The sequence below is a fragment of the Cryptomeria japonica genome, chromosome 11 (assembly GCF_030272615.1).
Source record: "Cryptomeria japonica chromosome 11, Sugi_1.0, whole genome shotgun sequence".
Classification (NCBI taxonomy): Eukaryota; Viridiplantae; Streptophyta; class Pinopsida; order Cupressales; family Cupressaceae; genus Cryptomeria; species Cryptomeria japonica.
This window is the reverse complement of record NC_081415.1, coordinates 594426181-594438309: the sequence shown is the minus strand read 5'-3', so window position 1 is coordinate 594438309 and position 12129 is coordinate 594426181. Positions and strand designations below refer to the sequence as shown.

The 12129-nt window shown below is 43.3% G+C and overlaps 1 protein-coding gene across 4 annotated transcripts in view; it reads right to left on the bottom strand.

Annotated features, from left to right (window-relative positions):
- The window catches only part of LOC131076332 (uncharacterized), a 242703-nt gene that overhangs the window by 165750 nt on the left and 64824 nt on the right, over positions 1-12129 (bottom strand). For all 4 annotated transcript variants that reach the window (XM_058013472.2, XM_058013473.2, XM_058013474.2 and 1 more), the window contains exon 5: positions 10679-10787. In XM_058013472.2, coding sequence (XP_057869455.1) covers positions 10679-10787 — 109 coding nt within the window. The remainder of the gene's footprint in view (positions 1-10678; positions 10788-12129) is intronic.

The window sequence follows — 12129 nt, the reverse complement described above, 5'->3', positions numbered from 1 at the left end:
CCAGCAAATCACATCATACCACAGAGAGCTTATCCACACGTAGAGATCCTACAATAAAGAACCTTGGAGTTACTCCGATGATCCTTTTCGCGAGATCTTCAACAGTCGGGAACTTTATTCAAGAGAGGATAAGGTACCATTTGGGTATTTTATTCTGTGTTTGGCTGTGTATAAAAAACACGTCAACACTACCCACCACCCTTCCTTTCCTACCTTCATACCCCTTACTCCCCTATCCTACCCATCGTATGCTAACTTATTATCATTTAAACCCCAACCCCATATTAACCTACCCCCTATCCTCACTAACCTTGTCTCTTAGCCCACTCCTTATACCTCCACCTACCCTCCATTCCCTACATTTCTAACCTATATCCCACATTCCCCATCCACCCTTCCTATCTTAGCTTACACCCTACCCCCATCCTAGCCTACCATCCTAACTTATTACCTAGCCCTGTTCTACTCCCCTACCCCTACACCCAACCCCTTTTCCTTACTCCTTATAACTCCCACCGTCACCCCTCTTTACCCCTTTACTTCCTTACCAACGCAGCCCTTATAACTCCTTTCTACCACCTTCCTCCCCCTTTTCAAACTCATTACCTTCAGCTCTTCACCTCCCTTTGCCCACCGTAGCATGCTGGCCCACCACAATTTTAATTTTGGAGATTTCAATTGCTAGTAGCCTCCCTTCTTTCTCCCGTGTGATATGGTATGGGTCCACAAGCTTTTAACATGAGGATTAAGGGAGATTTTTTAAGGTATCAAGATTGCTGGCCCCCACTGAATTTGGGAATTTAAGATTTTTAAAAAAAAGTTTTGTAAAGTATTGTGGTTTTTTTCAAATTCCTCTACCACATGGCACGTTTGGGTCCCACCAAAACCTTACGGTAGAGAGCAAAAATTTTAAGGCATTGATGATGTCAACACAGCATGAGATGAACTGAATAATTCACCTTCAAAACTGAAAATTGGAAAATTTTGATAGGGCATAGAAGTACCCCTGTCATTGCTAGCAATCACCTTATCATTGCCTAGTACGCCTGCTGTCATTGCTGGCAATCACCTTTGTCTATGCTAGCAATTACTTTGTGACTAGAAATGATTACTAATCATTTCTAGTCACAAAGTAATTGCTACTTGTCAATTCCCTCAATCACCTAAGTCGTTGCTGGCAATCACCTTGCCTTTGCTTTTAAATGATTTTGTCATTGCTATCGATGCCTAATGTTATTGCTTCCATCGATTATGAGAGAAGAGGGAATTGTGCTTTGAACGATGTATATCATTTAATGGATGCAATCAATTGGAGGGCGATTCATGCGAAGTAAATGCATCCCAACACTTTAAGCTATGCACGAAGTGAGCTGTTTACACAATGCGATGGATGCAATGGCCATTTGTATAGGATGAAGTGCAAGCACTAAACTTCGCCATCCTAGCACTTGATTTTCCACAATGCATGGTTTTGAAAATCAAGATCAATTCAATCAGTTGTGAAGACATTCAATGCAAATGGTTATACTAATAAGCCGCATTTTGTAAGTTCGATGAAGATGATAATTAAGGAATGATTATATCAATGCAAGCTTATGTGGTCACTACCTTGTCATACAAAAGTCGATGAGCTTCATTAAACACAAGGCGGCCAATATGATCTTCATTTAAGGGTTTTTGGTAAACTCTATGCTGGGCAATCAAGGATTTGAGCTCACAATTTAATGACATCACCAAGGATCAATCGATGGACATTTAATGAAAACGGTGAGCTTTGCACAATACATTTGTCAATTCGATGGGGATGAACAATTGCATCCACCGATGTAATACCAATGGTTAGATTTGTGAGATTGAAGCATTACATGAAACTGTCATTGGATCACCTTTAATAGTGGGCATGTAATCGTTCAACTTCAAAGGTGCAGAATTCGATTTTTGATATAATAAATTTAATGACTGATGCCTTACATTTAAGATCAGCTTTTTCAATCTAATATGTGTCAGCATCAACTCATTTAATGAAATGTACTCAACAGCCGTGATGAGGTATCGAACCTTTGAAACCATTATAAGTTTGAATTTGATCATCTCATTGATCAGATTCAAATCAATATTGCTCTCAGACCAGCAACTTTATCAAATTGATCGATTACACCATCAAATCATGGGCGATATTCATCCTTATACAGTGATTTGTGATTACAAATTAGGGGTGATTAACAAAGAAAGGCGATTCTGATCTTAGCGATTTGCATTCATCACAGCGATTCACATTTGACAGTAACTAGAGGCTATGGTCGAGGTAGCAAACTTGATATGTTTCATCAGCAAATTACTTTCCAGAGGTACAGCAAAATCCCTCCAGCTGTGGCTACGATTTTAATTGTGAATTGGCATCATCATTCAAACTGAGATTCATGAAGCAAGGCAATACTCAGAGATGAATTTGTGAGTAAAAAACAATTTTGATTTACACAGCAATCTCCTTTGAGGACAGTGAATTCATTGTTGTGTGCCTTGATATCATTTGATACCATTGTATCCATAGACAGTGACTTAAGATGGCATCCAAACTCATAGTAAATCAATCTTTAAGACTAGCGATGTAGAGTTTGCTGTCATAATTCCCACCCAAGGATCACAGCAAAATTGAAAAGTCAGTTTGGACCTAACGATATCTTTGGATATATTGATTCAAGTATTGAATTCATATTGAATTTTCAGTGGTCAGCCAGAGATAGCCACCAAGTTCAAATTCCAGTTTGTAATAGGGCAATTCACAGGGTTGAAGGTGAAGCTTATTTGGTGATGTCTTGTAAAAAAAAGAGCAAGAAGGCTAAAACACAACAAATTCACATCAAGGGGAATATTGCACTTCAAGTCTCTATAAGCCATGTTGCCGGGAATAATCATTATGTTATGTTGTTATATTATGTTTATGTTGTCGTCGGTAATAATGAGTTACGGCGGTCAGTTAGTTAGCCGACGAGTAGGTAGTTGGAGTCGCGACGGTTGTGTCGCACCCCTTCGGGTATTATATATTGTGTACCTTTTCTTCGAAGTATGATCATGATAGTCGTGTCAAATGTAATGTTATAAGCACTTGATGTACGTGGACTGTTGAATTAATACAGAGACTGGTTATTTAATGTATTTCCATTATGTTCTGTGCATTTACTTTCTGCATTTAACCGTTTACTCGAGAGGGCAAACATTTGGCGCCGTTGCCTAGACATACTCGGGAACGAAAGATGCGGATGGTGCATAGACGCGATGGGCCTACCCATCGGTGAGATGAACCCAGAGGCCAACGACGCACCCACGGAACAGTCGGCGAAGGGGAAATTGAACCCTGTAATAATCCCGGCACAATGTTGAGATAAATTGTGGCCGACAGGAAAAATAATATAGGTTTTTTTTTGTGTACATGGCGTGTGCTTGCTATGTAGTATGTACGGAAGTGATTTATGCCAAATATATTAAATAAAGATAGAAAAAAAAAAAAAAAAGCAGAAACGGACGAGTGAGGCCGTGCAGTGGGCCTTGATTCTGGAGCAGCAAGTAGAACGAAGGCGTAAGCTAAGGCAGCTTGCCAAGGGACGACCGGCCGAGGGGTTGCTCGAAGGGAACCCAGGAGGTGTCACAGAGGTTGCAGAGGCAGAGATAGACGGAGAGAAGTACACTCTCTACACTGTCGTAGGGTTGCCCAAAAGGAACCTAGGAGTCACGGAGGGTGCCGAAGGCGACCTCTATAGTTCGCCTGAATACCACCACCGTAGGGTAAGAAGTCGCGAAGAGCTGGTGGAACAAACAAGGCGAAATCTAAACTTGATCGACGCTACCAGAGACCTACTAAAGAATTTGTCCATTTCGGAGGACAACCGGAGGGAGACGACCGAAGGTGACGGTACGGCCGACGGTGCCGAGGGAGCACAAGGGTACCGTACGAGAGGCAATTTCTTCGGTTCGGGGTCAACAACCTTCTCCGGAGGACCCATGAGTGGAGGGTCAGGTGCAGGAGGCAGAGGCGGAGGATCACTAGGTACAAGCACACAAGGCACCAAAGGAGCGAGACCGAGCGGTGGGATGGCGAGTAAACAAAAATTGCCAAAGTTCACAGGGGACGACTAGGAAGACCCCTTACGGCACTGTCGTACATGTGAAACCATTTGGTCGGCCAACGAAGTGACAGACCAGGATGACTGGGTACAACAGTTCCCAGCCACGCTACGTGGAGTTGCCATAGATTGGTACTCCGATGTAGATAAGCAAAAAGTGGCCACGTGGGCCAACCTACAAAAGGAATTCACGGAGGAGTTTCGGTTGCTCCGTGATGACAACGGAATTGTAACGGAGATATACAGTACCAAACAAGATACCAAGGAGACAGTACGGGCATACAGCCAAAGGCTGAAGGAATTGCTAGGAAAAATGGAGAGTCAACCAGCAAATGGGTTGAAAAAGCGATGGTTCGTGGAGGGACTAAAGCATTCCCTCCGAAGGAAGATGAAAATCGTTCCACCTACATCATATGACGACGCCTATAATAGGGCGATGGACCTAGAGAGCGAATACAAAACGACAAAGAAGAAAAGTAATAAATATTCATCTGACGATGATGAAGACTCTAACAGGGAAAGCAGCAGCAGTGGCGAATTGAGTAAAAAGGTGCACGCTCTCCAAAAGGACATGGAACGAATGTTGAAAGAATTCAAAGCCATGAAGGGGAATACAAGTAAGACTGAAGAAAACAACGTTTGGTGTACCAATTGTAGGAGTGACGGACACACCAAGGGGTCCTGTCCCAAGAAGGCTTTCTGCGACATTTGTCAGATTGCGGGACATTTGACAAAGGAATGTCCCTACAATATGAAAACCAGGAGCCAACAAGTTCTCTTCACGCAAGAGCAGCCGGTCGTCGGAACTTCGCAAACCAACACAACGGCATCATCTGGAGGTTACCGGGACAACAGACGCGACGGTGGAAGGAATAGCAACAATAACAATAACAGAAGCCGTATCCAGTATGACACCAAGGGCCGGCCAATTATCCAATGTAGGGCCTGTAATCAGTGGGGGCACTTCGCCCGTGATTGCACAAAGGAAGCCACCCCTCAGCACCTCTGTCGTTGGTGTGGGCCAGGCGACCATGAGGACACAAATTGCCCACAGGCAGGGGTTAATCTCCTCAACATTGAGAAGGCTGAGAAGACTGGTGAGAAAGAAGTACTGGCGATCACCCACGCCCAGACGAAAAAAACCACTTATCCCGACCCCCGTACGGAGAAGGAGAGATTACGGGACGCAAAGGCCAATATTGAACGTGAGATGACGGTCGAACGACGGGACAACGAGGTGGCGAGTACATCATCCCGTACGGAAGCGGAAAATAACATCATTGGGCAAATCTTGCAGATAGAGGTGCCGATAAAGGTAAAAGACCTTCTAGACTCTATGCCACAATTGAGGACTGCCATCCTCACCAATGTGCAAAGCACCGCATTGTCGAGTGCACCACAGGTAGGGGTTCCCGCCACCGCATTATCGAGTGCACCACAGATAGGGGTTTCCGCCACCGCATCGTCGAGTGCACCACAGGTAGGGGTTCCCGCCACCGCTTCGAAGAGTACACCACAAGTGGAGGTTTCCGTCAGCCCTTCGACTGACCCGATGTTACTAGCCTTGAGCAGTGGTAGACACCCAGTTGTGGTAGAAATGGGTATCCGTGGGACCATTCTGAAGGACACCATTGTGGACGGGAGATCTGGGGTGAATGTACTACCAAAAGAAACATGGAAGCGGCTGGGGAAGCCCACCCTGTGGCCACCCACATTCAACCTGGTGGGAGTGGACCAACACGGCATTAAGCCACTCAGCCTGTTGATGGCCCAGCAAGTGACAATTGGTACGCAACCATTCTTGTTAGATTTCGTGGTTATTCCCTCAAAGAAGAAAGGCTATGACGCCATCCTAGGGAGAGCGTGGTTGATCAACGCGAGGGTAAACCACAACTGAAAGAAAAATACACTTTCCATGGAGAAGGGAGGGCGGAAATATACCATTGACCTACACACCCAAGATGTCGGCGAAGAGCTTGCCTCTTCCAACTCGGACTCAGAGGACTCTAATAAAGGGGAAGGTGGTCCCGATGAAAGCAAGGGCAAGAACGCGATGGAGCCGAACACTGTAGGGGTGCTCGAATTGGAGGGATGTTCTAAAGATGAGGTAGGCTCACTTAACGGGCTCTTCCACTGGCAGATGGAGGATTATGAAATGTTTCAGAGCTACAGGCTCGAAGTAGAGGAACCAGAGCAAGTAACAGAGGAGGTGTACCTGCCAGAATACAACGAATATTGGAAGGGAGACGCCCCAAACCCTGGCGACGTAGATAATCCGAAGAGTGTTGGCAACGATTGGAACCCTGTGTGGAAGACCGCAGTCTTCAAAATCTTTATTATTCTTCTTCTTCTTATGTACGGGAAGGAGACCATGGTCCCTATAGAATTTGTGCTTCCAGGTCTTCGAATGGACATTGAAAATAGACTGGCCACCAATGGGTACAAATTGAAACCCTACCACGCAAAGCGCGCAGGGGACCCGAGAGGCCGGACGGACACCCGAGAGCCTGAAGGGGACCTGAGAGGATGGAAGGGGACCTGAGAAGCCGGGCAGGCGACTCGAGAGGCACGAGACAAAAGCAGGAGACTTTTGGGCGAGGAAAATCGAGAAGGATGAATGGCGATCCCAGAGATAGGGGACCCGAGCCAAAGACTCTCTAGACAACTTTAAAAAAAAAAAAAACCGTACAGTTGTACGAGACAGTTAACTGTATGGCAGGAAAAAAATTGTGAAAAAAAAACACCACCGTACGAGGCTGTACGACAAATGACCGTACAGATGAAAGAAAAAAAGTCGTACCGTCGTACGAGAAAGTTAATTGTACGGCGGGAAAAAAATTGTGAAAAAAACACCATCGTACGGGGCCGTACGACATATGACTGTACGGCTGAAAAAAAGAAAAAAAAAAGAAAGAAAGACGTGAGGCCACCAGCTCCACCAAAGGTGGAACCACCGACGGTGGGACCACCGAAGGTGGGACCACTGTGCGGTGGAACCACCGAAGGTGGTCACACCGGCGGTGGGACCACAGATGGTGGATGCTACCAAAGGTGGATGCCATCGTGCGGTGGTCAACCGCACACCCAGCATAAACCCCCACACAACCGCACACACAGCCGCACAACCGCTCCGTCGTCATGGTCCGCCGTACGGTGGAGGGGTGTAGGCCGCACGGGAAGGTGGCCGCACGATCGGAGGTGCCAATGCTGTTGTTGCCCATACAGGGAGGTTGTATGGCCGGGGTGCCATCGGGGACATCACAGTGCCAAAAAAAAAAAAAAACGACGACGACCAAATTTAAAATAATTCGCTGGAGTTTGAAGCCAGGACACTGGAAATTCAGAGTGGAAAAGAAGGGTTTTTGGCATCTTAAAAATATCACAAAAATGTTGTGCGCCATGGACTTTCGTATGGTTCTGAGGGTTGTAAATTGGTGTTGGCGGCGGGGGCACTACCCCTCGACCCCGCCCTGTACTGCGAGGAGCGCACCTGGGGCAGCGCACCAAGACCTCGCGAGGGGCGCTGCCCCACACCCCGCGAGGGGCGCTGCCCCTCGACCCCGCTGGGGGCGTTGCCCCTAGACCCCCAATTTATTTTTGAGCTACAAAATACCACGAGAAGTGTTGTGGTTGTCCGTACTGTGAGAAAGAAGCCTGCAGCTAAGCATTGGCGGGGAAGCCATAAGCCGTAGAGGGAGACGGATTTGGAGGTTGGGAACAAACAGAGTTTGAGGGAAGGCATTGTAGGTCCGCACAGTTGTATGACACCAGGGAGTTATTCAGTTCAGTTTTTAGCCTTTGGGGAGTGTGATGGAGGATTTGAGGTGTCTCCTAGCATTTGTGCCAGCGGATTGTGGCCACCTCCAAGCATGACTGGTACGCTTTGAGGAACTCGGAGTATGTCTCGGCTGGACGTGAGGTTGCCTTGGTGGATGCACAAGAGGGCTCGGGAGGAGCTGACCACCATGTTGGAGGCAATAGTCGCGTGAGACTTAGTTCAGCGTACCCAGGAGTTGGATGTCGGGAGAGTAGCACGGGTGGCTATCGAGGACAAATTGGCTAGGGAGACAGTATCATTTGAGTAGCAGTTGGTGGAAGCTGAGACTGAAAAACGTGTTTTGCAGACAAGTTTGGGTTAGGCACAGGAGGACTGTGATGGCAAAGGAAGCAATATTGGTGAAATCCGCACTTGAGCATCGAATGGTAGCAAAAAAGGGTTTTCGGGCAAGGACACAGCAAGTGTATAAGATCCAAGCCTGACTGGCGTCAGTAGTTCCTGCCGTTCATCTCTATTTTGTATTAAGTCGTCGGAGTCGACTTCTTGATGTTGTCGGGAATAATCATTATGTTATGTTGTTATATTATGTTTATGTTGTCGTCGGTAATAATGAGTTACGGCGGTCAGTTAGTTAGCCGACGGGTAGGTAGTTGGAGTCGCGACGGTTGTGTCGCACCCCTTCGGGTATTATATATTGTGTACCTTTTCTTCGAAGTATGATCATGATAGTCGTGTCAAATGTAATGGTATAAGCACGTGATGTACGTGGGCTGTTGAATTAATACAGAGACTGGTTATTTAATGTATTTCCATTATGTTCTATGCATTTACTTTCTGCATTTAACCGTTTACCCAAGAGGGCAAACAAGCCAGCTGTTGGAATCGTCAAGTTGCAAGCACACACAAGGAGAAGTAGGATCAATGCATTCCAAGGCACGATGAGGATCAAGCATAGGTAAGACAAGGTCTACATTGAATACAAAGCAGCTGATAGCAATCGACATCAAGCACTCAAGCATGAAATTTTTTCACAATCTTGAATTTCCTTCGGAACCTAAGAATCATTGCCAATATAGCCGGAGAGGTAGAAGAATGCAAGTGATGAAGACAAGAGATAGTTTCAGAAGAGTTAATCAAAGTTACAAGATCAAATTGAGCAAAGTCATCAACACATCAGGAGCTTTGAAATGTTGAGTATCAAGAGATATGCCTTATTCAATTATGACTTGTGATGGGTTACAAGGAACAAGCTGAGATGGCGCCTAGTCATCATTCATCCAATCACATTATTTCATGAGAAGGCATCCAAATTCAATGAACTTGACTCATCCATCGAAGGAGATAACTACCACATGGGCACAAAGTTTGATGTACCTACCCTCGTCATCTATTGGTTGAATTTTCAAAGGACATGTGTCCCGTCAAATGTAATTGTATCATTGGTAAAGCATTACATGCTTCGCAATGATTTTCTCTCTTTCGATCTTGGCCCTTGATTATGAATCAATCTGAGCCACTGAATTGTAAATGAGAGCACTATAAAAGGCCTCACTTCTTCATTTGTAAAATTAATAGACATTAGAGTAGAAAATAATTAGAGTAGAGTAGGAAGAGAAGGCAAAGATTGTTGCCAAGACATTGTTGCAAGAAGCATGTAAACTTCATTGAAGATATGGTGAAATTGATATGTTGATTCAACAATTTGCATAATCTCTACTTCCCATTTAATTTTCATGTTGTTTAGATGAATGGAAGGTTTTGTGTATGATCCATGGTGAAATTAATATATCCATACTACTAACACTTTGCCAATGGTAAAGCACCTTGCATAGTCAATTGGAATCATTCAACTAAAGCTTAACTTCAATTATTGCTTCTTCATTGATATGCATCAACTAGATGGTGTCTATACTTGTGGTGATGATTTGAACATCATAAAGCTATCCTTACAAGATCGCACTAGCTTTGTGGAGATGTTCATAGCATGTTAAAACAAGACTTAGTTGAGTTTCATCAAAGGTTGTCCATTGCTCTTACATTCCTAGGAGTAGATTAGCTTCTTAAACCCTATCCTTTTTCCCTTTTTTAATCAAGTTAATCTCACATTCCAGCATCATTCAAGCATTAAGTATTCAATGTAAGACCACCTTGCGATACCAGCAAAATCACATCATACACCATTGAAGCTATCCAACAAGTCAAGACCTGACATAAAAGAACCTTGAAGTCATCTCAGGTGATCCTTATGTGAATCTTCGGCATTTGAGACTCTTTGCTCAAGAGAGGATAGAGTATTCAATAATTTATATAGTGTTTGATAGTGCATCAAAACACCATCAACAGTCATTAACCTCAAAAGGCCTGACAATGCACTCATTACTCTGGTATATCTCTTTCATAGATTGTGCTATGTCCATACTTTCCTGCACTCTCACATCTCCTTTCGCTCTTTCTTCAACATTTTCACAGATTCTTGTTCTTTCCTTATAATACCCCTCTTACTAATATTCATGTAAACCAAACTATTATATGTTAAGTGAAGTTGTTGGCTAGATGTCTCCTATTATTGTATTTTCATGAAACAAATAGAAGCTTTTCTTCTACAATATCTCTTTGCTCATCCCCAGAAAAGTGTGAATGAAACGGGACAAAGTGAATTATAATGGGCCTTAAAATGCTTAAGGTTGTAACTCCTAAAATATTCCTCTACTGTACTGATAACACAAAAAGACTACTAAAGCAAAAATGAAGATACTGACCAAGATAGATTTGTATTTACCTGACTGACTACAAAGTCCACAGAATCTGCAATAAATGGTTCATAAGGTCCAGCCTGAATTCCTATCAGAATGTATCGCTTCAGCATAAAGCATGGAGTCCAATTGACCCTGTCATAAGGGGGAAAAAGCAACTTAATGTGAAGTTGCATCAAGTCCTTCGACAAATTCTTAATTTCAATAATTTGCACGAGTATGATAGCAGCTATAGAATTTTCAACAATTTTTTTTGATGTAATTGGCTTCTTGAACTTGTTGAATGTTTGAGAACTAAAAATAAGTTATGCAATACAAAGAATATTCTAGTGAGAACTAGAAATGTCATTAGATAAATATTAGTGAAGTTAATTGGCTAAAAGAATGTTGTACAAATATTTTGTTAAGCATTCTGAAGGGTGAAAGGACTGAGATAAGCATAAAAAAAGATTGTTTTAAAAATCACAGCTTATTTCAAAAGCTTCATTAAGTAAATGATATGCATCCATACTATTATGCACTGCTGTACAAAGGCATTTTAAACGGCAAAGATCAACAATCAGAACAAAAATCCTGAGCATGCCTGCTAAACCACATATTCTTGATATTTGAATTAAAAACAAAGAATCTGTAATCTCATTTAAAAATAAATAATTTGCACTTTTTCCTAAATAATATAGAGCTTATTCTAACTTCTAACACCAAGAAACTGAGAGATACTTAGTTTGTATGCACATCCGTAGGAGGTTTAGATACCAGGAAGTTGGAGCTCAAGACTCATGACCCTTCCATTTGTAAAGACAGTGCATGCATTATTGATCACTTTCTATGGTTTCTCGAGCATGTGTAGCATCCTCCAAAGAGCTGTACCTCCCAAAAACCTTTCAACAATTACACATCTTACAAGGTACAAGACTATCTAGACTATCATTGATCACAAGACAATCTAGACACCCCACTTTTTGTAGGCAATATAGATGTCAATGCTCTAGATAGCTGGTCTAATATATTCATACTTCACAATAAATCACTTCTCCAAAAGATTTTTGAGTACTTTCACCCTTTTCAAAGTTTCCCTGCTTGTTAAGGAATGGGAGCAAGACTACTACACATCCCATGACAAGGACCTTGCATCTGAATCTCTAGACCTTTAGAGTAGTTTCTAGAAGCCCTAAACGAGACTTGCTACCAAGTTGGGAATTATAAGGATCAATCCATCAAGTTTGCACAACTACGCCAACCAAGGAATTGATCGATGTAAGAATACACTAGTATCTCCTATGCCCTAATTTCCAGATTGCACATTCAAGAGACTGAAGAGTGTCTCATTCAAAAGTATAGGTTAGTCTTAAGACCATACATCCAACTAGAGATGTAATTCCTCCAAATTTCCACCCTTAGACAAGCCCATGGATATACTTGCAAATTTGAGCCCAAAGCTGAATACAAGACCAAGAAGTGTCCAAGTCTCAGTATA